Here is a 27,341-nt window from a genome sequence, read left to right on the forward strand (position 1 = left end):
TGCACGATAGGCGGCGGTACATAATAAATTTATTAGACTTTTAATATCAAAGGACTTAGATGTTGGCACGTTCTGGTTTTTCTTCTGTACAACTGTAATGGCCCAGCTTACTTTTCTCCTTGGTATTTTTGTCTGTTTTATAAAACAGATGAGAGAAGAAATAGTCGTTGCTTATCTTTTATTTTTGATATATTTTTTATTTTTTACATTTAATTTTCAAAAATATACTTTTGCTTTTTGCTTAAAAGGGGACATGTAATTTAAGGAGTCAAAACCTCCAATTAAAATATTTAAGTTTCATTTCACTTAAATACCTATTTATGAACTATTTCTAAAATTAATTAAATTGTTCCTGAAATAAGCATATGCATTTCAATAATTTGATCTACCCGAACAAGCAAGAAAAACAAGTTTGGAGCTTCTTAAATGGGTCGAATTATTAAAGACACCCCAATTTGTTCAAAATTGGTAAGGAAAATAGTTTCCTATCGAAATAATAAAGCCCCACCTCACAACTCGATACGAAAATTATAGTTATGGCATAAAAAAATCTTCAAAAATCGATTATCTCAGCCTTGATTATTATGATTGTAAAAAAAAAAAAAAAAAAGATTTCAAACCCTAAAAGTTGTGTACATTATGACACATTATCTAGACAACCTCAATACAATATAAATTAACAAGCAAACTCTTATTGTTTTTTTGTTAATTGAGATGTTTTGACCTCCTTTATTGTTTTGTAAGTGTTTTAGCCAGTTAAATGATATTTTGCTTATTTAAAATGGGCAAGAATACATAGTCCACCACCACCAAGAATAGTGGTTATACCTAATTACAAGTAATGGCAAACATGCATCCTCTCACATCGAAAAAGTAGGATACGCGTCTCTCTTTCTCTCTCAATGATTCTTTGGCATGTTCGTGTAGTGCTATATAATACAACCTGATAATGATTAGAAGTCCAAATTCCCCATGAGTGAATCATGTCATTTCAGATGTCATATTAGTGGATCTCTCTCTCTCTCTCTCTCTTCTTATATTGTTCTTTTATTTGGTACTTGATAGGTTGGCTCTTGTATTTGTTTTCAATGTGAAGCCTCCAACTGCTACATTCTTTGCAGTTGTGAGACGTGCAGGAAGCTATGCCTTGAAACTTAAATAACTGCCAAAGGCCTTCTATTAATATACATCTCCAACCAGAACAATTGAAACTATGAACATGCAAAATTGATTGTAAAGAATCGGTCAAAATTTACAGGAATCAAGTAGGAACTTGAGAAGAAAAAACTGAAAAAATCGATGAGATCGACGATTCCTGTGATTGACTGCATGATGCTCTCACAACAGGGCATAAGACGGTGGTTCATCCTCTGGAATCTGTAGAACATCGTTGCTGTTAGATCTCGTAACAAAACTGGGATCATAAGACAGTAGAAAAACTCAATTCTATTACAATGAAAAGCCCATGTTAATAATTAAAATGAAACAGAAAAAGTCACAATGACCACATTCCTGTTCAACATGCGTGTGTCTGAGAGAGAGAGGGAGAGGGAGAGAAGACAGTAGAAATGCTCAATTAAAGCAGTCAGTTTGGAGAAAATCATCATCATCTGAGAAAATAGTTTCTCCAAATCTTTTCAGAACAAGCTAGAGGTGAAAAAAACCAATCTAAGCCGGTAAGTTTATACTCATACAGAAAGGTTGTAACCAAACTTAAACAGTCTCATGGTTCTCTCTCTAAAGGAAGATTCCCATTAAACCAGTCATTCCCTAGGCTTTTGCCCAGGTTCCAACTTGCTCAAACATAAGGAATGTACGGCTTTATAAACTACCCATTACACGTTCATTAGAGCAACCTGAATATGTGGTTACAAAGTGGGAGGTCAAGAGTTGAAATTTCATCCCATAAAAGAAACCTGGGCTATCCTGGGATTTGGGCATTGTTTTGATTGGTTGCCATGCTGACAATTGCATCGCTGCATTGCAGGTTCGAATCCCACGCTACCCAAAAGAAAAATATGTGCAATCACAAAATAGCATTCTTCCAGGGTGAATTTTCGAAGGGTCGAGACCAAATAATGGTATTTTGCTTAGGTACGTTGCTACAGGCTAAGAACAATAGAGCAGTGGATTATTTACAAGACTATTTTAGTGAACTTAATCGAAGATAAGTAGACAACAGTCACTTCACGGTGTGGGTATCCAAAACTTCATGGTGCATTACAGTTCCCAAATAGCAATGATACACAAATAGCGACAGGCGTGAGTATCCAAAATATGTCAGAGGTAACCAAACACTGGTGGCAAAATATCTTCGAGCATGCTGATAAAGTTCACCACACTTCGAGAGTGGAAATACACATCCACATAAATGCATTATTGTTTTCTACTCTCCCATTAGAACTCATTGTGAGAGATTCAACAAAATAATAAATTCAAAAAAACTAAAGTAAATCGATGCTTTTTTGTAAATTTTGAGAAGTTCTAGGGTCAACATTTGAAAAGATGTTCACACAAATAAATAAAACAGCGGATTTTAAAATTTAGGAGGATCCCAAATACAATACCGATAACTTCATGTACCAAAGAAAACATAACAATGCCTTCATCTTGGTCATGCGTGTACCTTGCAGTTATGAACACAATATGAACACATTGTCCTCATCCTGGTCGTGCCTCACAGATATGAACACAATCATTACATTATACCAAATTCAAGCACTGTATACTTCCTAATAGGCTGCTAAAATTAATCATCAACACATTGTCCACATTCATACCATCATACATTGGTTACCTCTAAAACGAGTTGTTTATTATGCAGTAACCCTATTCAATTCTTTCAGTCATCATGGCTTTGGATCTAGCTATCAGACCACCAGAACATATATATGGAACAGATGGCAAAACTCTCTTTAAGTGGCCATGAATTGCCCCAAGATGCACAACTGAGTGAAATGTCTCTTTGCAAATAGTTTGGAAATCAGCCATTTATTTCGCCCAATAGATGGGCAATCCCCAGCTGACCATTTTAGAGCTAACCATTTGAATTGTCAGTCAATGGTTGAGTATAATTTCACATCAAGGTTTGAGACTTGGAACAATAGCCATTTTAGCATCACAAGGTAGATCAAATGTTTCATGTGTGAGATAGGCATTATGCATGCCAAGGAAATGGAAGACGGACAGGATAGAATGGAATTTGATGAAATCCATAGAGACAGACAAGGGAACACATGTGGCCACTAGATCCTAAAGATGTTTCATGGGCTAAGATTTATCCAGATTTGAAAGAGGTCCATATGCTAGTAAAAAAAATAACAAACCAGCCTTCTTAGAAGGAGAAACCCTGAAGACCATCAGATGCCTTTTAAGGCACCATGGAGATTAGAAGAATATCGTTGTTGAAGTATGGGGTGTGGTATCGTTGACATACTTCATGTTCCCAGGAAGAACAATTTGGTGATAGATAGAAGGGCTAACCTGAGGGAAACTAATGGATCATTTGGATCCCTGACTATGCAAACTCAAAGTTTGCATACTCAGGTTATCTAACAGAAAAAACTGTTTGGCAACTTGTTTCTCCCCAAAATCACGTTATCGCTAAGCAAAAGTACCTCATAACCGGACTTTTCAAAAATAAAGAAAGGCGTAATGAATAATAAGACTATGCAGAAGCAAGCACTTATTCACTTGGGGTACTAGCCTCCCGCCAAGGTTTTCTTCTCTATCATCATCATCATCATCATCATCATTATTATTTTGTGATATAATGATGCAAATATATTATTATTACCAATTTCAATAATAATTCTACTAATTCTTCATAACATAATATCATAATATTATATGCATTTAATGTTATAAAATTTAATAATAATACTATTGTTGTTGTAGTTATTGTTGTTATTTTATTATCATTAATATTATCATTATTTTCAAAATAATATTGATAATTTATTCAATAAATAATATTAAATCTGTAAACGCAAGTCATAAAAACATATGATACAAATATGGGATTGGCATAACCTGGACTCCATTTAGAAGATATCCAAAGTGTGTTGTCCCAATATCCAGGTTTTTGCATGACCAATGAATGGCATATTTAGCCTTTCCAATTGCTAGATCGGCTATCTGAATTGGTCCTAATTGGTATTCTAGAAAAACATTAAAAAGTAAAAAATTAAAATTAAAATAGGGGTGGGGAATTAAGGAAGGCGTAAAAAAATATTTGATAAACTTAAATAAAAAGAAAAAAATATGAAAGAAAGGGATGGCTTTTAGGGGGGTAACAGACCGGGACCAATACTGATACCATCCAGAAACCGGTTGGGTCCCCACCAATTCCCATTCGGATCGACGATCCAGATGAGGAATCGTTGGGTTTTAAAACACTAGGCATAATCATGTTATACTTTGTTTTAAAACCCCAGCAATCCAAATCGGGAATCGCCAATTTGGAACAAGAATCGGTTGGGACCAAACCAATTGGATGGCATCGATTGTGGCCTAGTTCCCTCCGTAAAGCCCATCATTTCATTTTTATTTCATTTTTATTTTTAAGCTTATCTAATATTTGTTTAGGTCCCTCTTGAAGCCCCCATGCCATAAACCCCTATTTAAATTTTAATTTATTTTTTATTTTTAATATTTTTATAGATCACCGATTTAGACCGATTTAGAATGATCCGGATCGTCGATCCAATGCTGCGACACAAATATATGGGATGGACGATCAACCCCCCCGATACAGATTTTGAAACACTTTTATTGCGATTTGAAACCTGAGTTTGTTTGCACAGGGAGCCGAACGACCCATAAAAATGATTTAGGATTTTGGCAAAATCAGCCACTGGAAACTCCCAATTTCACTTGTTATTTGAAATGCTTTATAATTATATGAGCTCTTGTTCGCTCAAAGCTATATGTGTTGCTTGTATGGAAGATTTTGCAGTACTTTATGACGGTGGATGTATTGTGGACTTGTCTGGCATTTCGCAAGAGTGTGTGAGCGTGCTAATATTTCAAATTTTTTCTGTATCTTGCTGGAAAAGACACCAGTCAAGTAGACAATCTTCTTTTTGTTCGTATCTGAAAAAGATGTACAGAATAAAATATATTTGCAGCTAACTGCCATTATTGCAATGAATGTGGCCACATGGAGTTAGCATATATATCAAAAGTACATATCTCATTATCGGTTGATGTCTACAAGAATAGTGTCACTATTCCAGTAAACTTTGGTAATGCGAGAAACAAACCAATCACTCATAATAACACAGTAGATTTTTGCAAATAATGCAAATGCTACATTCAATTTCATAAAGATCGTTCATAGCTCTCTTTAAATGTGCCCATTTAGAAAATTAACCAGAATCTAGATAGCCAAGATTCAAAAAAGAGTACGTAAACCCAGGAAGTTCAGAATCTGAACCCCATTTGGATGGACTAAATGAATGACTTGAGTTCCCCAGCGAGAAAATTATTCAACAAATTAAAAAGTATAATATAAAGATCATATTAATAAGAAGGTCTCTATATTGTGCACTAGGATACTTTATAGCATATAGCAAAAACTATATGCCAAATGAGGTCTCTATATTGTGCAGTAGGGTACTTTATAGCATATAATATACACCATATGCTTTTATTTAAAAAATATATATATACACCATATACTGAATGAAGTCTAACAATTATTGCATCACATGCAATCTAAACTAAACAGCCACAACGTGCTATAATCACTATGGATATAACTAAATGTTTTAATAATATTAATATACCATGGTAACACGTATGTGTAATACATTACTACAGTATACAAAAATTAGAGTAGTTTACAAAGATATACCTTTAAATTACCATTATTAAAAGATCCCCTTAAATATGTGAATATTATGATCATACCCATTTTTATATTTTTTCTTGTTTTTTCTCAAACTGCCATGACTTTGGAACTTGAAAAAACGAAGTTATTAGACCTTTTAATACAAAAAGAATGTTTCACCAAGAGCCAAAGAATTTCTTGAGATAATTTCAGATTTTGAGAATTCGAAGTTTTATAAAACTTTGGATTTTTAAAATCTGAGATTCTATAAAACTCCAGATTCTCAAAATTCGAAATTCTCTCAGGAAATCCTTGGCTTCCAAAGCCTGTGTAAACTTGCTAGACTCCAAAGAGAACTTCAAATTTTGAGAATCCGAAGTTCAACAAAAGCAAACTTTGGATTCTCAAAATCCGAAGTCCTCTAAAGAAATCCTTCACCCTAGCATGCCTTATAACCACTGTCCAAGTGTTCTATTACAAGTGTTGAACTTCAGACTTTCAAAATCCGAAGTAGGGGTAATATTGTCATTTTGAAAACATTTTGAAAAAATTGTGAAAAGAATTTGTATAATTTTATAACATGAAAATTTGGAGATTTCTGAAATAGTGAAACTTTAGGAGGATATGAGCGTAAATTTCCCTTAAAATTATTAAAATATTAAGATATAGGAATTTAGTTGTTGCTCAAATTCTGTGGTGAATATCTCAAAATCTTCAAGCTACTTGTGGCTGTAAACCCCAAAATAGTCAGATAGCCAAGACAGTTCTATGATGGACGATCCCTTGAAAAGCTCTGGTGTCACAAACAAGTCTTTCTAAAACACTAGCCACATTCTATCATTCTATGCAGAAAATGGAAGCAGCCAATTTTCAAAATAGCAGGAGCTCACTTCCATCAATTTCTGAACTCTTTGAACTGTATGAAACTTGCATATACGAAAGAAATTTACCTCCCCTACTTCCCATTCCTCCTTTGACCATATATCTGGTTCTCCAGGAGCCAGCCTAACTTGCTTGTCGTCACTGTCATAGTGCAAAGGTGACACCCGGAAATGAATAGTTTGTAGTAAATCATTGCTTGCAAATATTTGTTTCTAGTGAACTATTGTTTGCCAACATAACTTGTTAATGATGATGTTTGAGTTTCAATAGGAAAAGATGATGATGTGAGTATTTATGTGGAGAGAGAAAGAGGTGGGGAGGGCTCACGCTAAGGAGATATTTGATGTGTTCACTCCACTGCCACCTGGATTAAAACCAACATTAGGCCCACCGAACAGGCCAGGTGAGTAGTTATTTGTAAACATGGGAAATGATGGAGATGTTGGAATTTGGCTGTTGCTCATTGTAGCTGCACTGCTTCCAAAAGGTTGATTAGGTACTTTATTCCCGAATAATCCTGCAAAACAAAACTTTGCTTGTGGTCAATTTTCATAGAAGCAAAACTCCAGGCCACTGAGCACTCAATGTTTTTGCTAGTTCTGGGACCACAGGAAACGTTGAGAAGGACGTGAGGGAACACAAGAAATATTGAAATCATAAAATTGCAACTCATATAATCTCCATTGATAGTGATGAAAGCTCACCAAGGGTGAGCTTAAAAGCAAATCTCTTGCACATAAACCAAGTTCCCCAGTAAAACCAGCATGCAATTCTCATGAAATGGGAAACACAATCCATCAACTTCATTCTAAGTGCATTTAAATTTCTTCTCTCAAAAAAGATGACTTCACCTAAATTTACCTCTAAACAACATTTAAAGGTCAGTAAACAGCAGTACTGTAGAGATGCCTTAACAAAGGGGCAACGGTATGGTTGCACTTACAATGCTCAAGGTTTATAATTCATTCCTAATAGCACCAAAATATGTTACATGGAAGAGAGTAACAATTTTGGTAGAGGGGTTGCCTCTAGTCATTAGGAGAAACCTGACCTTTTCTAGCCATTTATTCTCATACAGTCATACTTTAGAAAGAGCTTCTAAATATCCATGGGAAGTACTTGTTGGGAAATAGTACAATCATAAAAAATGTAAGTAGATTTTTAATATCTACTATTTTAAAGAAGTCCTATTCTCTAAAGGGTTTTGTTAGGCTACGCCACTTGTGGTGTATACCCTTAAAGTCCTCAACATTTTTGGATACCTAAATACCTTTGAATTGTAATACAAAATTTTTCAAGTAAGGGCATTTTTGGTCATTTAGAAGGGTAGAACGGATATTTCTATAAGACAATAGTGGCATTCTTTTAGTAGTTAAAAAATAATTAATGCATATTGTGGGTGATGTTACACACCATGTCGGTGATATCATTGTCCACTATTGTTAATAAATGCTTTTGTTTCAATTAGAAATTTCTACTTTACCTTGACTAATTACTTAAAATACCCCTAGACAAAAAGTCACTACACTATAGGAAAAGAATATCCAAGTGTTTGAAGACTTAAGGGTACACACCACCAAGTGGTGTAGCCTAATAAAACCCTTCTCTAAAAATGTCATTTGGATTTCTTCTAAAACAAGGTCAGATTCAAAGATCTACAAGGTCCACCTATGGCACTCTCACTAAAAGAGATCCAAACAAGAAGCACTACCACCAAAACATTGCTTTCCAAATAACCTAGTGACTTGACTAGATATTGCCAATGCCAACATGAAACATTATAAATTCCAGTTGCTAGTAATTGAACATTGAGATGATGATGAGTAATAGAACAATGAGAACCACATTATGGCAACACTTAACACAAGAAACAAGGAAAGCAGCAAATCAATATTTTCTGCAACTTATATATCACATAATGTTGTTAGGTACGGTATAATACCTGGTGTTCCAAAAGCCGAGTTGCTCGTGCCAAAACCAGGTGATGTTTGGTTGGAAATTTGAAATGGACCCTGTTGTCCAAAGGCATCTTTTGGTGGGGCGCCGAATGCTGAGTTGCTGCTACCAGATGTCTGGCTAGAAACTTGGAAAGAACTTTGTTGCCTGGAAATGTAATTTGAGAAAATCAGGGGATGTGCCAAATAGAGACTGAAGAAAGCCGTAGGTGACATACACAGAGGCGCGCACACACAGAAATGCACACACAAGGGCACACTCACCTACCCACCCACCCACTCCATGCCCACACCCCCACCCACACACACACACACGACTACACGCAAGCATGCATGCATGCAGACACACAAAAATAAATAGAGTGAGGGCGGGCTAGATCTTGCCTTGTGTTCAAGCCCGTGGAAGTCGACATCCCAAGTTGACTAAAACTTGATACTGAAGGTGGCATATTTTGCTGAAATCCAGGTGGTGATATGTTTGGGTTGGTTGCAGGTGATGGTAACGGCACAAAGGAGCTAGATTTTCTTGGAATCACATATGGATTGCGGCGTAGGTTCTCAAATTCTAGTAACTTGGCCTGAAGTAAGTTTCTCTCTCTCTCAACCTGAATCAAGCACCAAAATAGTGAATCAATTTGGAAGGGGTAACTACAGAGTAACTACGGTAGTCCAAGATGGTCTAGAAAGAAGAGACACTCAACCAAACACACATCAAACAATTGTCATTGTACTTTGCTGAAGAACTCCAGTTCTTACAATTGACTGCAGAGGCACCCCGCGTCGAGCATCGTCATATGCTGCTGCCCTCAATTCTTCAAAACTAATATCACCAGTGATGTCACATGGGAGACTACAAGCAAAGCACACTTACAAAGTATAGTTCAACACCATTCACTATCAATTTTTAAGTTTTACCACAAACACCAAATCAACGGGAAAATTATGTACGAAACAGGTTAGTGAATATCCTTTAAATCTAAAATCATGACAGCAAAGTGAACATGAGATCATAAATAATGTTACCGCCATCCAGAAATACGACTAACCAAAATAAAAGGGAATGTGAACCCATCATGTGGGTTTCCTTAAAGTATGGAATGCTATCATGTGGGTTTCCTACACTTTCCTAGCATTCTCCCATTATGTTAGATAGTTGGGGGCTCACCTTCCTGTCAAAGCATTCCATAGGCTTTGAGCGGAAGAATGAAAAATCCCAACAGCCCACTATTGACAGCCGAGGGGTGACAGAGTACTTCAAAAATATCAGAAACCCAAAATACAGCATAGCATACAAATCCAAATCAAAATATGCAACTTACTAGTTCCAATGCCCATAGCAAGTAAGCTTCCAAAGAGGCTCCTCCATTGAATTTTCAATTATTTGTTTTTTGCATATCTCAGGGTCCGTGCAGGTGGAGCTGCACCAAAATTGCATATTCGTTCATGATGATTTTGGGACTATAATCATGGAGCTCATTTTCACAGCAAGGATAAAATGGAATGTAGATTTATGCAGCACAAAAATGTTCTTCTGAATCATAGAGAACTTACCCATGGGTCTTTTGAAGAGAGTCAGTGGGCCTTCTGCTTTGCGTGGAAAGGGCCTTTTGCTGAGACTCAGTCTGCCTTGCAGTTGATGGCTTAGGGTTCCCATTAGCTACTGGAGAGAAACGATTCCACTTGTTTTGCGGTAATGGCTGTTTCCATATACATAGGCATAAATAAAACTTATTATGGACTTTATTTTAAGTATGCAGTGAGCCAATCTGATAACGAACCTTGTCTGGAATTTGGAAACCACCAAATGCAACTTTTGATTGTGAGGTGTTTTGCACACCGAAGCCGAAAGGATTTGACCTCGATTGCTGCTGCCCAAACGGATTTGGCATAGATTGCTGAGGTCTTGGATGAAGATTCTTACATCTTTCCCCAAATTTGCAACTGAAATAAGAATAATAAAACTTCATAATGGATTCATAATGGATAAGAAGATTCCGACGGACATTAAATTGGATAAAAATCTGATTCCTTTTTTTACTAAAATCTGATACTATGCTCATAGAAAAAGAACACTCGTCAAATAAATATGTAAAAGTGCCAAGAACCAATATCCAAGAGTCTGATGGGTTTGTGTTTATGATCAACCAAGGTTTAACCACAGAAACCTTCTACCCATGCTTCTAGGAACAATTTACTTACGTATCCATAATGAATCATCAACCTATTTATACACCTATCTATCTACCTATCGATCTAAACACCCACATGATTGTGTGCATGTATGTGTTTGCACGACTAAAATTATGAGTTCGAAGAAGCATTATCTGGATTAAAGTGATCGTATCATTCTAGGAACTTGTTGGGGAGAATTTCTTGAGGTTCACACCAAAATCGATTTTATCATATAAAATATTAGAGGAAATTTTATCATGCAAAATATTAGAGGAAAAGAGAGAAAAAATAAACAAAATTAAGAAATCAGAAATCTCATAACATCTTTGGTAGTGGGTAGGTAAATAGCAAAAGTTCTAGAAAATTCAAATGTCCAATCAACTTAATAACCTAGTTTTATAGGTATTTTTTCTTACACAACCATTTGACTAATCACAAAAGAAACAAAGAATGAAAGAAAGGAGACATCAGTGAAGGAATAAATTTCTAAATATTGCTAAAATAAGTGGCATCATAAAAGAAGCGAAATTATCTCCACCTCGAGTTTCACACCCCTTAAGACTAGCAGCTTATTGGACTTAACAGTCAGTCTCTTTGATAGAAACAAAAAACAGGTGCAAGGATAATGTTATTCTCCATTGAATATGGCCAAAGCTAACCCCATAATCAGAATGGCCAAGTCCAAAAATTTGGAAGGATCATATTTAATCAGAAATTTCTTACAAGTTCGAGCAAGAACTATAGTATCATTACTCTTACCTTGACAACCAAAAGCAAATTACAAGTGCATTTGACTTATAACATGCAAATTTGTCGATAAATTTGATCATAACTACGACAAAACAAATTAGCAGGGACAACTTTGAGCATGGCATCTCACGATGTTACAAAAGAAAATATGAAATAAAAAAAGGGATTCACATGACCATTTAACTGTGTGTAATTGGGAGTGGTATAATGTCAAGGGAACTTTCAAAACCAATGGTTTTTGCCTTCTGATGAACCTAAAAATTCGCCTAAGAACATATCACACACCGAGCTAATAATTATGCATAAATAAAACCATTGAAAAATGTCCAACAAAATCATCAAACACAAAGAAGCATGCCCATATTGACACCAAAAAAAAAAAAAAACTGAAATAATTCTCGCATTTGCTATCTATTGGGATAAAATTATGAACATGCATTCAGGAAGACAGGAAGAACGAGAAGAAAATACAAAGAAGAACTCCCCAATGATCCATGTAAGAGAAGGCCCATGAAGACATAGATACATATAAAGAAATAATCAATAAGAAACTATCAAATATAAGAGAGAGAAACTATTCGGGGGAATAAGGGTTTTGGTAATTAAAAATGAGAGTACCTCCCTCGCAGAAAGAATTTGCAGGGCTCTGGACTTCTGTTCATGGCTGCTAGAAGCCCAAATTTTCAGTGTGTTCCAGCCCTAAAACACGGGGAAAGCCACTGTTGTGAAAGAAGTAGGTCTTCTTGTAGGAACTGCAAAACCATGAAGCGAGTGTGGAGGAGTAACAACAGTAGCGGAACCAGAGAACTTAAATATATCGAGTTTTGTGACTCCGTTCCTCGAAATTAGAGGTACCGAAGACTGCTGTGAACACAAACTTGATGGCTTTTATCTCTCCCCCCAAACTCTGAATTTTTCAGGCACCTTGCTTTTAGAACTCTGTCGCACTTGGCTGCTCCAAAGTCAAAAATAAAAGTTTACAGGGGAAAAAATAGGTGCCCACTCGGTGCGACAGTCACTGCCTCCTTTACCCTGTCAAGGAAGGTGTACTTCATAATTTCCTACTTTTTGGTTTGGGAAACGTTACGACAGCATTGAAAATTTATGTTAAATGCTAATTATAAAATTTGAAATTCTAAAAATAATCAATTCTTTGAAACTCTAAAAATAATCAATTATTTGAAATTCTAAAAATAATCAATTCTTTGAAACTCTAAAAATAATCAATTATTTGAAATTCTAAAAATAATCAATTCTTTGTCTCAGATAATCAATTCAAGGTTTTTCTAACTTAAAAACATTCTTTTCTATTAAAATTTTGATTATTCTACTAAAATTTACTTTTATAGTATAATATAAAGTTGCAACCTCATATAAATTTTTTCTTTTAATAATAATTTCATATATTTCATATTTTACAATTAAGTCTTATTTTTTTATAATATAAAATATATTTTAATTTTAGCTCTCAAATTGGGTATGTCTGTATTTTTCATCATTATACACTATAAAGATTATTTAAAATAAATAAAATTATGAAATTATCCCTATACTAGTTAGAGATTGTAATTTTATTTATTTAAATTTATTTTTAAATATTTTTATAGGTGTATAATTGTCAAAACATATATATATATATATATATATATATATATATATATAAAGGTGGGATTAGCCCACTAGCTCATATAACATATGAGCCCAATAATCTGGGCCGATCTGATGATCACGGATGTTCTGTAATGTTTGAATTTTTTTTTTTCTACAGATCCAAATTATTTGAAATTTTAGCTGTGTGTTCTTCTCATCAATGCACATCTAATAAAAATATATAAAAAAAGTATTTGTAAGAAAAATAACCAAAACGACCTCCAAAACTTTTTGGGGGTATTTTGATCAATTTATTTTTTGTAAAATATTTTTTTGATATTTTTCAAAGATTCACCTATTTTTGATGAATACACGCCTAAAATTCCAAGTAATTTGGATTTATAGAAAAAAAAAACTAAAATTCAAATACTACCGGACATTCATGATCGTTAGATCGGCCTAGAATCAATCTGGATGGTTGGGCTCATATGTTCATATAAGGCAAGAATACAACTTATATTCTTAGAAAATGGGACCCAAATGTAAATGATAAACTACAGGGAACTATTTTTAAAAGAAAAAGTTTACATAAGGTTGCAACCTTAAACATAGAAAAAAGGGGCTAAAAAAATCCATTGAAAAAAATTGTTTTGGTGGTGAAAAAAATGATTTTAAAGCACCAAAAAAAAGATGTGAAAAAAATGATTTTAAATCACCAAAAAAATTACATTTTGTAATACATTATTTAGACCGTCCATTCTTAAGATTTTCATTTGTTTGTAGACCTGCTTGATTTGTAACATTTTTTAAATTTTAATTTCATAATTAGATGTGAAATATTTTTTTGAGATCATCATTAAAGTTTTCAACAACAAAATTACATCTTTCAATGAGCTTCGGAGGTGCGCTTTAATTGGATTGTTTAAGGTTGATACCTTATACAATCCATACGTCTTTTTCCTTTTTTTTTTTTTTTTGATAATGTCATGTCTCAAACCATACCTATTTTTAAATATAAAAAACAAAACATCATTTATTTGTCAATTTCCCAAGTTTATATAAGGGCACATCAAAAATTTTGAATTAGGGATGGAAATAGATTTTCAAACCATCATAAATTTCAAAGACAGAAATTACAATTTTTTGTATGATTTAAAAAGTGTATCTTAATTTGATTCCCCCCCAAAAAAATGGTGTTACTAAAGAATTCCCCCAATTTGTTTATATTACATTTGTACCTCATTTTTTCTTTTTCTTTTAAAGTCCCAAATTGCCACCAGTTCAAGATCTGAGGTAATAATTAACTACAAAATGGCTTTGACATTAGATCCCAAGTGGTGGCAACTTGGGAATTAAAAAAAAAAAAAAACAGGGGTATACACATAAAATAAAAAACTTGGGGATTTCTTTTAGGGGAATGATCCTATGTATTTTAGATACATTGTAACTAAGTGTATTGGAGTTTTTTTAACTTTTATTTTTAAAAAATATATTTTTATCCTTTCATACTCTTTGCCCTCTCTCTCTCTCTCTCTACACCAGTGTTCGCATAACCAAACGATTTGAACTGGAATTGGCCGGTTAGATCGGAACCGCTAGGGTTTCGACTCCTGTTAGGGCCAGGTAGTTTTGGGTACCACTAGTTAAATGGTTCTTTCAAAAAAAAAGGGGTACAAAAATCGTTTGGTTAGACCTCGAACCGGCGGTTTTTTATGGAAAACTGGCTAGTTTTCACTAACCAGACCAGTTAACTGCTATAACGGGCGATATATCGAAAATAATGGTCATTTTGTAATTAATAGGCGTTATTTGATATAAGAGCCATTATATTTAGCTGAACCTGTGAATCAACTTTTGTAGCATTTTTTTTTATTCCATTTTTTGGATTTTTCTGTTTTTTTCGGTGAATTATTGTTGTTATACACATAAATTGTTTATAAATCATTGATTCTTGAATAAAAAATCGAAGAATGATGAGTTTTTGGCGGATTGCAATGGCATATTTTTTAAGCTTTAAAATTTCTGTCATTTTCTCAACATTAGCTTCAATATTACATGGATCTTCATGAAAATAGAGGGATTTGAATCATTATTGAAACTTTAACTGTGTACCCATTACAATTTATCCAAAACAATGAAGATTGGAGGGTGATTTTGGCTCAAAATGCTGCTACTCGAATAACTATGTTTGATTAAAAAAAAATGATTTCTGATCGATCTATTGGTCGGTTTTTATCGAATTGAGCAATTTATTTTGATCATCAAGGCTTCATCTACCAAATACAATAGGTATGTTGATTTATTATCGAGTAAATTTTTTTATATGGATTTTTTTTACTGCTTTTTTGCCTTGAAAATTTCGTGAAGTGAAATTTCTGCCATTTTTTTAAGAACAATCTCAATAGTGAATGGATCTTCATGAAATTTGAGGAATTTAAATCGTAATGGAAGCATCTATCATATCCCCATATCAATTTGTTTAAAAAAGGGAAGATTGGGGTTGATTTTGACTCTAAAATTTATGTATTCTTGATGGTTTGGCTCGATTTTAGGATTTCTTTAAAAAAAATTGTTTTACAATAGAATTATTATTTTTTTATTTATAAAATATGCTTTTTGTGATGAATATGAGAAAAAAATATATTCTTGCTTTTTATTGTTATATATTTTTGGTGAGCTTTTTGGGTTGATTTTAATGTTATATATATATTTTTATAAAAATATGTTTATTGTGATGAATATGAGAAAAAAAATATTTCTTTTTAATGTTATATTTTTTTAATGTTATATTTTTTTATAAAAATATGTTTTTTTTTTATGAATATGATATATATATATATATATATATATATATATATATATATATATTCTTTAGTTTAATTATATATATATTTTTAGTGAGCTTGTTGAATTGTTTTTAATGTTATATCTTTTTTTATAAAAATATGTGAAGAATATGAGAAAAAAAATAAATTTTTTTTTATATGGAGCATGACTCAAATGGAAAGCGTGATATACAACATATGTTTGATTTGTTTTGTTGGACTGGGTTACTTGAGATTTGACAGTGTCTTTTTTTTTAGAATTACAGAACAGGGCGGGGGTAACATATAAAACATGGTGGGGATAATACAGAACAAGGTGGGGGTAACACACAATAAGGTGAATGAAAGCATAAAGGCTAGACATGCCTAAGAGACTTTGGCCAAGGGGGTTCTACGAGAAATGTTCTTGACTGGTGAGGGGCACAACTGGCCACTCTCATTTATTACTGATCATTGTTAGTTGGACTTTGTAAGTTCATCAATTGAATTAATGTCAAATTATAAATTGTGTTGCATATCTCTATAGTATTCAAATATTAATTTATATAATAAGTTAAAAAATTATCGCTAATATAGCTAAATTTTAATAATAATAAAAAAAAAAAAAAACCCGAACTTCTCAAAACCTCGTCCACACCCTTTTTCTCAATTTTCATCATTTTTAAAAGAAAATACCATTTACAATAGTCTTTTTACTGTAATACTTATCATCTTTACGGTAAATATAAATACCATTAAACATCTAGTTAGCATTATCATATAAAGGATACTGTAATATTTTGAATTTATATTACGGTATATAGAATACCGTAATATGTTATAAAACATTTACGGTACTCTTAATACCGCAATGCTTTACTTCCATCATTGCTGTTGCTGCCTTTGATGTGATGCGGACACATTGTTGCGAAAATTCTTGAAATAAATTTCAACATGCATATATATAACAAGGCATTTGAAGATTTGGTGTAGGTTGTAAGTTGTTTTAGTTGAATCTTCAAATAGCATTGCAGTGCAGTGCAGTGCAGTGCAATAATGAAGAATTTTATGCGCAAAGTAACCATTTTAAAAGAAAGGACTTCCTCTCTCTGGTAACCATTATCTAACTGTGGCCATTCCTTTCATCTTCGCATAATAAATCAGTGGGCAATATACAACACACATTTGCTGCATCCACTGCTCAGCCTCGGTAGACGTTTCAGCACATTACGGTAACCATATTACCCTATAATTTGAAGGACGTATCACGGTACTATGAGTACCGTAATGTCATATGAAAGTAAACTCTCTTCTTTATAAGAGTATATATATATTACCGTATAGATTTTTGTAAATATTACTGTATTTAAATTGCCGTATTTCTATTTATGGTAAATAGACTATCGTAAAAAAGTAGTTTAGAGAGAGAAAAGAGGTTCAGAGAAGATAGCAAGTAGAAACAAGTGTGCGTAATCTATTGATCCACCAAAATGGCCCTCTCAAAATCCATTGCTCACCATTTTATTTCCTAAAGATTATATAAATACAAGCTCTTCTTTCTCCCCCTTCTTCCACAGAAACAAGAACCACATAATATTTGCCCACCCCACCCTACATTGGCGCCGTAGATTTCCATTCAATCTTCAAGCAGCAGCAACAACACCCCATTCTCTCTCTCAAGTTGAAGACACGTTTTCATTGTTTCACGGTCTTTGTGGATTTTCATTGCCGGGTTTCTGGCTCTTTGTGGGCTCTCTTTGTGGCTAGAAAGGGAGGAGAGAGAAACAAGTGAATTTCTGGTTTTGTGTTGTTGGGGAAGAGACAGAAAACGGGAGGTTTGCTACGGGGTGGAGAGACGACGTGACTAGAAACAGGGAAAAGAGAGAAAATGGGAGTTTTCAGTAAAAATTGTTCCCCTTGAAACCCTAATGGGCTCCCTAACCATATAAGTTCGCAGATCTTTATTGCTTGGAAGAATGGATGGTTCAGAATTACCATACACCCCACCATGGTGTATTGATAATACATAGGATCATTTCCCTTTCTTTAGTAATGTTATTTTCTAGTGTTACTTTTTATTGTTATTATATAGGGTGCGGTTTGTATAGAGACTAGGCTCTAATCGAGCCCACCTTCAAATAGTGTTACGAAATGTAGTTTCAATACTGAAAATATTTGTGATAGCTTTAAAATATATTTTCATCTTTTATTTCTAAAGTTTAAAGCTTCAAAAATAGTGTAGATCGATAGATCTATGAAAACTTGAAAATCTTGAAAATTGAGGCTCAAAAAATGCATTACAAAATACACTATTTTCAAAACTTGAAATCTATTTTTTTTTCTCATGTTCATGCATCTTGATGTCAAGACGATCAATTTGAAGATATTTGGGCATCAAAACAACCTCTTCTAGTAAAATTTTTGAGGTAGGCTCAAATTTGATTGTTTAGAGCCTCGGCTCTATGTAAACTTTCCCTTATATAAAACAGTACGGTTTGTACAGAGCCTAGGATCTAAACAATCAAATCAGAGCCCACCTTCAAATAGTATCGAGAAATGTGGTTTTACTACTGGAAATCTTCGTGATAGCCTTAAAATATATTTTCAACTTTATTTATAAAGTTCAAAGCTTCAAAAAAAGGGTAGATCAACAAATCTATGAAAATCTTGAAAATTGACGGTCTAAAAATGCGTTACAAAATACACTATTTCCAAAAACTTGAAATCCATTTTTTTCTCATGTCCATGCATCTTGATATCGAGATGATCAATTTGAAAATATTTGGACATTAAAACAACCTCTTCTAGTAAACTTTTTGAGGTAGGGTCAAATTTGATTGTTTAGAGCCTAGGCTCTATATAAACTTTTTCCTATATAAAAACCCATCTTGTACATACTGTTAAGTAAAAAAAAACAAACAAAGGTCAATTTGGCAGTTCAAATTGCTATCTTTGAACGAATAAAAGTAAGTTTGCCATTTTTTTTAGGCCATTTAAGTAAGGCTAACCAACGTATCCTTAAATTATTTTCAATCCTAAACAAAAACAATTAGTTATTTTTAGGAGATTTTTTAAGGAGGTACATAGTAAATCAACTTAGAAAAGGGTGGGGATTCTATACGGTGCCCTCCTTATACGGTAGAAGTAAGGTGCGACTCTGAAATTTGCTTGGCGATATAGTTTTTGTGTCGAAAACTTTACGATGGTTTGAAAATCTATTTGCTTCCTTAAACACAAAAGTTAAAATTTTAAAAATAGTACAACTTGAGCAGATCAATTAACACTTAAAAATCTTAAAAACAGAAGATCCATACAACTTGTTGCAAAATACATTATTATTTTTTTTTATAACTTGAAATTTTCTTTTTCTTCATATCCACAAATCTCAAGTTGAGATGATCAATTAAATGGTTCCCAACATGTCAACACTCTCATTTAGTGTAATATTAAGGGGCACCTTAATAGCATAAGTTTGCAAATCTTATATAAGCTTTTTCTTTAAAAAAATAACTCTTTTAGGGCGTGACTGATAAGTAGAAGTTTTTGGAAGTGGGAGTTAAATGTCCCACGTCCATGTTTGATATTACTGTGTAGAAGTTGTAAAGTAGAAAGGCGAGCCTTCCATGCAGTTTTTTTTTAGTGTTAAAATGGGTTCATTTTTTGAATACCTCTCTTCCATAAAAAAATGATGGAAAAACAGTCTTTCATCATTTGTGGGAGAGCCCATTCCACTCCTAAAAACTCCATGTGTCAAATACATCCTTAATGTTAAATGGGATGATTTGACCACTTTAATTATTTTATGAGGTGATTTGACCTTTTAATATATATTTTCCTTAAAACAAATCATACAAATCTCTACAAAACAACTTTTAGTGTTGGAAAATTTTCAATTGATAAATTCGACATCATCGATTGGGCATCTATCAAAAATCAATTCTAAACACTAAAAATAGTATATCTTATATTATATTATTCAGACCAACTATTTTCATGTGTTTATAAATATGTGAGATTTGCACCAATTAGGGGCTTCATAGCTAGATGCAAAAATAGATTTTCAAACTATTTTAGAAATTTTGGCACCAAAATTCATTTTTAGGTAATGTTTTGAGGGGTATTCCATTTTTCGTTATTTCTTTCATGATTCATTTTTCTTGCTTGTTGTTTGTTCGCTGTCAGTTTTATTTTTCTCACTCTTTATTTGTAAAAAATCAACCCCTCAAATTTAGAGCTTTCACACACACCAACTTCTATAGTTTGTCTCATGCTACTTAAGTGGGGACTAATTACCAAAATGATTGTTTTGATTATTTGGGAGTCTCATGTTACCGACTAAAAACAATCAGGGGTATTTTTGTTATTTGATTCAAAAAAGTTCAATGAGACTAAATTATCAAAATACACTTGCTTGTTAAGGTTCTGGTCCTTTAATGAAAATCTTGTTATAATTTTTCAAAGGTATTTGAGTGAAATAGAACTCACCCTCTTTATGTTACCTATGAGGATTTAGCACCTTCAATAATACTAGAAGATAATTAGTTCATTATATTAATATTTTTTTATCATTATTATTATATATATTTTTCTAATTAATTAGAATTGACTACACAAATTTACATAATTAATTGGCCATTAAAGTTGTTTCCGAGCCCTAATCCCTTCACAACGTCCACAACGTGAATTCAGGTCCACGATGACAAATGCGGATCCACAACATATATGTCTGGATAAGGTAGCAAAACACTAACAAAGAAAAAAAATAGAGCTCTAAATACACAAAAGAGAGGACCCAATTAAGCTAAGAAGAAGAAACATGGCCTCATTTTCTACATTTTCTTGTAAATGCTTTCATTTTCCTCCTGGGAAAAGGACCCTGCAAGCAAAGGCAAGCCATGGCTGTGCAACCTTCTTGTTTGCAGCTCTCATGTTTTCCTCAGCAGCTCCTCAATCTGAGACTTTATCAGATATTCCACCTGTTCTTTCAGGTGAGAGCACAGACGATCCAAAGCTTCTGTTTGCTTCACTTTTTGCGAATTATTGCATTTGTGTTATTTTCTTTGGATGGATTCTTGGTTTTTTGTTTTTGTTTTCTTGAGTTATGGTTGGTTTCTTTGAGCAAATTGATTGAGTTTTGCAGGGGAAGATGGGAAGGCAGCAAGGATACAGAAGCCGAAGTCGAGAAAGGCGGAGACGTGCACTGTGAGATGCGTAACGACGTGCATTCGAGGAGGCGCGGGTTCACCAGGAGAAGGGCCCCTTCAAGCCATAAGGTTCTACTTCACAATTCCATTTTTATTCAATTCGAATAATTTGAAACCAATTTGAGGTTGTTTTGTTGAAACTGTCAATTTTCGGCTTTTCAATGGAACCTAAATTTGGCCAGAAAATTTCAAATATGCAGCATAGTAGGCAGTGCAAGAATAGTAAATGATTACAATCAAGCAATCAACTCAGAGAATTTGAGTAGCATCAATTTTTATTATACAAAAAAAAGTGATTTATCTTGAATTAACTTAAACTGATTCAGAATACATTGGTGGGGCACCGTATGCTTGATGGTTTTTGACTTTTTGCAGGCCCCTTGTGGTTTTCAAGCAGGGCTTCAGGAGTCGGCACTACTGGTAATTTTATCGCTTTCCTCTCTAAAGACCACACCTTAATTGTAGTGTATTTCTCCTCCACTTTGTAGTTTCACAGATTAGGGCAGTGTGAGAATTGTTTCAGCCAAGGTGCCAGGACTCGCCCCTTGGCCAAGGTGAGTTACTTGACTGAGTATGAGTAGCTCGCCCGAATCTACCCCGAGTAAAAAAAATTTAAAAACATTAGGCTCAGAAACTGTCAAGGCTAAGCCAAAACGCTATTCAAGTGTTCTCATATTAAGATGGATGGCGTTCGCGGCGGTCGAACCTCAACCATGAGGCCCAATGACTGTAAAGATTAACCTAGAGCTATTCGAGCTCTTTTAAATAAAATTAGACATGATATTATTTGGGAGAAACTCACCTCGCCTATAGGACGTGGCCAAGTAACTTGGCCAGGTCCTAGTGGATTTGGCTGAGTCCTGTCACACTAGTTTCAACTACTGTACTGATATGGTTGGTGAGAAAATTAGGTAGAATCAGCTTAATATTAAGATTTGGAGTAAGGGAATTATTAGTTGTGCTTTAAGTACTTTAATCAGATAGGTGGGAAGAGAATTGGACTTCAGCAGTTAGTGTGATAGAGCAGTGATCTAGAACTCATGGATTGCTGCTCTGAGTTTCTGAGTTGTTCGGACTGAATAACCGGCCTATTCTCAAAAAAGAATCATGGAATTGGCAGTGTCTTATTGGTTTTCAAGGTTTTCTTCTTTAATTTTTCATTGAATTAAACTCGTCTGAGTCTAGCTAGGACTCAACTGAGTAGAGTTGTCAGACTCGGCTTGCGACCTAGGGAGTCCCAACTTGAGTATGTGGTTTAAACACTAGAAAGAGGGGGGGGGGAATTAACTTACATAGCTAATTTTATTTTCATTTCTCTTCAGCTTGCTTGAATGCTCGGATATATGCAACCTCATCAAAGACGGCGATTTCTGGCCTTGAAAGTTTAATTTATATCACCATGTAATTTGAGGTCATCAGATAACTACATGTATATGTTACACATCTGAGATGGGCTGAGTTTTGGGCCTGGCAAATATTTGCACATATTATTGCTAAAGAATCTTCTTTCTAAGTGAAAGTGTGCTCTTTCATGACCATGCTTGGCTTTCGGCTTCCTTATGAGATCCCCTGAGCTAGTCTCTGACTCAAAACGCCTTGTATATAACCAGTGTTACATAGACATCAATGCGAATTGTCGACATGAATGCGTCAAAGACATGCTATAGGTGTCTAGTTCCTCTGCAACTATAGAGATTTTAAAGCAAATATTTATATTAAGATAATAAAATGTGTTTTCTCTTATTTGGTCATATTCATTGCTAGCTAAGCAGTAGATCGAACTAGGCTTCTCCCCCAAGTTCAAGCTTTTGCAAAGTTGTTTGAAAAATCTCCATCCATTAAATAGTCAAACCAAACCAGTGCAAAGAAAAACGGAGGTCACAATGACCCTCAAATCGGCCTTTTTTGAGTGCCAAATATGAACCTTATGGGTTGTAACCGAGAATGGGGTTGGGGTTATGGTGATAGTAGCAGTAACACCACTTATACTTGAGTTAAGGTTTAGGATTCTATTCTCACTTAAAACTTTCAAAAACTACTAACAATTTTAAAAATTGGTAGGGGCTCGTCAACCCAACTAAATTATCCAAAAAAAAAAAAAGACTTATAATATTACTTGGACCAGGAGAGTCGCTAATCCATATTAGGAATCGCCGATCATGATTGGCCAGTGATCTGCTGGTTCACTCCGCTTATCCACGTTTTAAACACTAGATGATAACATATTTTTTTCCCATAGGAAATTGGGAAGTGTATTGTGATCCATGTGACCCGATATAAATGTGGAAACTAGGGTCATCCAATTGTGAATTGGACAGAGATAGGTAGAATGGAATGTATAACTAAAGGGTGCAGCAAGCAAAGTAAGCATACCTTCAAATAGTATAAAGAAATGTGGTTTAAATACTGAAAATCTTTGTGATTGTCTTAAAATATATTTTTATTCTAACTATAAAATTTCAAACTTAAAAAATAGTGGAGATCGGTCAGATCTATGAAAATCTTGAAAATTGACGGTCCAAAAATGTATTAAAAGATTAACTATTTTCAAAACTTGAAATCCATTTTTTTCTTATGTCCATGCATCTTGATATGTGGTTTAAATACTGGAAATCTTTGTGATAGTCTTAAAATATATTTTTATTTCTAACTATAAAATTTCACACTTAAAAAATAGTGGAGATCAGGCAGATCTATAAAATCTTGAAAATTGACGGTCCAAAAATGTATTAAAAGATGAACTATTTCCAAAACTTGAAATCCATTTTTTTCTCATGTCCATGCATCTTGATATGTGGTTTAAATACTGGAAATCTTTGTAATAGTCTTAAAATATATTTTTATTTCTAACTATAAACTTTCAAACTTAAAAAATAGTGGAGATTGGGCAGATCTATGAAAATCTTGAAAATTGACCGTCCAAAAATGTATTAAAAGATGAACTATTTCCAAAACTTGAAATCTATTTTTTTCTCATGTTTATGCATCTTGATATTGAGACGATCAATTTGAGGACATTTGGGCATCAAAACAACCTCTTCTGGTGAAATTTTTGAGGTGCATTCTAATTTTTATGGTTTAGCGCCTCAGCTCTATGTAATCTTTTTTCATAACTAAATCGTGCAATGTTATATTGGCCTACGGTTTTTTTTATGGAAAAGTATATAAAAAGACTATTTACTTTTAGTCCAAGGAGGGCACCATTACTCCGGTTTGTCGCGTTTCAAATCCAATGGTTGTAAGAATTTCATCAACTAGATACAAAATTCCAAAAAAAAAATTTGAACTTCGTGATACACCCCAAATTATCGAATTTTATATTTAATGATTAAAAGTAATTATGACATCCTTGTAACATAGATAAATGGTCTCGTAATACATAGTCTCATTTCTTTGATTGGACCATCACAACGTTATTGCGGTATATTTCGTGTACTCCCATGGACCATCTCATACTTTTCTCTAATAATGTATCTCTTAACGTTAAGATCAAGTGGATACTTTTTTGTTTTTTTTCTCTTTTTGGGAATTTTACGTACAGACCCAATATAAGTTTTGCTATTGAAGAATGACCCATATTGGGATATTTTATGGTAAGGTCTCAAATTTTTTATGTTCTTTTTTTCCCCTCATTTTCCCCCTTATTCAAAAGCCCAATATTCAACCCGCCTAAAACACAAAGATGAAAATATAACTATCAAACCACCCAAAGCACACAAAAAAAATTGGTGTTTTTGGGTGGTTTGAAGTCTACTTTTGAACAACCCCAAAAAAAAAAAAAAAAAAAAAAATTTGCTTGGACAGCCCCATGAGAACAATTTTTTTTTCTTGTGTTAAAAAAAAAAAAAAAAAATTCCAAAAAATCTCTGTAAAAAATATCATTTTAAATAGCTCTTTTGCCCAAGGGATTAAATATACAAATATGCTTCCCTAGCCGATCTCTAACGCCTTTCTCCATTTATATTATTTTTCTTTTTTTCTTGAATTCTACAAACTCTGAGGCTACAGCACAAAACTTCCCACAAGTCAACCATCAAAACCTCATAGCTTCCATAATCTCCAATCTTGCTATCTCACAAAACCATTTCTCCCTCTTATCATCAAATCTCTTTTGGAAAATACCTTTTGGATTTTCTTTTGCAATAAATGGGTTCGGTAACGGAGTGGTACTAAGACACTTTGACTACGAAAATTAGCTTCATATGTTCTCATAATCATCATTATCCAAGTTTTAACCCATTTATTTGAAGTCGGCTTTTAATATTCATAATAAGATGTGACAAAATTTTACGCTGGCTCCCTACTTAACACAATCCACCTCATTTATCCGGACTTAGACACGTGTTAAAGGAAAGTTTAAGGTTCTCACCTTATTAGACCATAGATTTGTGAAAGGAAATACGAGCTCCTTTATCTAGACTTGAGATGTGTTAAGGAAAAGTTTAAGGTTCTCACCTTTAGACAATAGCTTTGTGAAAGAAAAGTATCTATTGCAAGCTTTGTGAAAGGAAAGTATATATTGTCTACCAAGTTAATATGGAAGGTGTATGTTATATTCAATACATATATGGGAAAGGTAGATACATTATCTTGTATTTTACGATAATTTTATGATAAGTTTGGGTATAGCATAGGCATATGTTATTTATTTATATTCTTGTCTTTTGTATTTGTTTATATAAAACAAATTTGTATATTCATATTAATTAATGGACACTGAGTCTAAAACCTAAGACTCTTCACATGGTATGAGAGCCAGATTCATATTCGATCAATCCATTCTTATAAGATCGAGTATGTTACTCGATCATGTTCTTTTTTGTACGATCGAGTTTGTTGTTCTATTATTCGATCAGATCGATCTGTTTGCGAGCTACTGAATCGATCATAAATATGCATTGAATTATGTTGGTACTTCTAAGTGTCATTTTGTTTTCTCGGCCGAGTCGACTGTTTTTTTGTTTCTTGAAAAGATTTGAAGCTTTTGTTTGTTGCTCAAGCCTACTCTATTCAAGCCTTATGTTTCTAAGGTTTGTTGATATATCGTTGTTTGCCTGCCCTGTTCTGATGTTCTTCTATATTAGTTGATCAAGCAATTTGAATATACAATCAGTACATATGGGAAGGCCAGATATAATATCTTGTATATGTTATTTATTTTTATTCTTATCATTTGTATTTGTTTATATGAGACAAGCTTTTATATTCGCATTAATTAACGGAAACCTTAGACTCCGCATTTTCTCAACCTTAAAAATTATTCCAATTGTCATATTGCAAAGTTTTTTTTGCAGCTGCACTTTGTCCTCGAAAGTTGCCTTTAAGATGTGCCACAAATAATTTACTCGCCAAAAAAAATGGTCGACATGATCTGAGAGTCATAAGGAAAATCGAGCAGTCAACCGACTTCTCTCTCTCTCTCTCTCTCTCTCTCTCTCTCTCTCTCAACTTTGATGCTCCAAACCCAAGAAGGTTTTGTTATAGAAGAACCCAAATAAATGGTCGACATGATATGGTCCAAGCATTTTTCAGCCCCAAGTTTCTATAACCGATGAAAATCGAGCAGTCAAGCTCTTTCTCTCTCTCTATCTGAACTTTGATGTTCCAAACCCAAGAAGACTTTGTTATAGAAAAATCCTAATTTATTTTCGAAATTTTGAAATTATTTATTATGTCTTCCGTGTGCTTACTACTTTATACATATAATCAAATTGAAATTTGGGGTGTCCATACTTTTTGTTGTCACACAATGGTAAAAAAATATAAAATAGTAATTTAAAAGAAACAAAATTACCAAGATATGTATGAATTGGTAAGAGTATTTTTGTTATTTTTTATTATTAAGATTAATATTATTTATTTATTTAGAGGAGCATGATATCGAAAATCATGGGTGCCCCAAGTTTGAGCTTAATATAATATATGTAAAATATAAAATTAAAGATCATGAAAATGGAACTTTTGTGCAAAATATAAAATACAAAATGACTACAACCAAATTCTGAAATAGAATAGAATTTTTCTACATGTTTCCGTAATTTCTACCTAGTTGCTAAGGTCCTAGTGGATCAGGACATTATTATTGTCTTGTTTAATTGCAAAAAGATTCAGTGTTCGATGGCATTCCCAACACGAAGGAATGAGAGGGCAC

The 27,341-nt window shown here is 33.6% G+C and overlaps 2 protein-coding genes across 3 annotated transcripts; one reads left to right on the forward strand and one right to left on the reverse strand.

Annotated features, from left to right (window-relative positions):
* Nucleotides 1-1,147: 1,147 nt before the first annotated feature.
* On the reverse strand, nt 1,148-12,452 carry LOC18440842 (Zinc finger C-x8-C-x5-C-x3-H type family protein). 2 transcript variants are annotated; one of them, XM_011627555.3, is made up of 10 exons: nt 12,211-12,452; nt 10,449-10,611; nt 10,222-10,367; nt 9,990-10,088; nt 9,427-9,520; nt 9,055-9,275; nt 8,658-8,818; nt 7,043-7,232; nt 6,784-6,856; nt 1,148-1,377 (listed from the first exon to the last, which is right to left on the reverse strand). In XM_011627555.3, exons 1-10 carry the CDS (start codon nt 12,252-12,254, stop codon nt 1,339-1,341), a joined length of 1,230 nt encoding a protein of 409 aa, XP_011625857.1. In that variant the 5' UTR covers nt 12,255-12,452; the 3' UTR covers nt 1,148-1,338. The 2 variants fall into 2 exon arrangements, with proteins under 2 accessions (XP_011625857.1, XP_088702043.1); XM_088845917.1 differs by having other exon boundaries at nt 9,427-9,536.
* An 8,198-nt stretch (nt 12,453-20,650) lies between these two features.
* LOC18440841 (uncharacterized) lies at nt 20,651-22,709 on the forward strand. Its single transcript, XM_006850978.4, has 4 exons — nt 20,651-20,974; nt 21,127-21,259; nt 21,566-21,610; nt 22,513-22,709. The coding sequence occupies exons 1-4, from the start codon at nt 20,803-20,805 to the stop codon at nt 22,568-22,570; spliced, it is 408 nt and encodes a 135-aa protein (XP_006851041.1). The 5' UTR covers nt 20,651-20,802; the 3' UTR covers nt 22,571-22,709.
* The last annotated feature ends 4,632 nt before the right edge of the window (nt 22,710-27,341 follow it).

Source organism: Amborella trichopoda, chromosome 1 (genome assembly GCF_054954075.1).
Source record: "Amborella trichopoda isolate Santa Cruz 75 chromosome 1, AtrichopodaSantaCruz75HAP2 v2.0, whole genome shotgun sequence".
In the NCBI taxonomy this organism is placed as follows: Eukaryota; Viridiplantae; Streptophyta; class Magnoliopsida; order Amborellales; family Amborellaceae; genus Amborella; species Amborella trichopoda.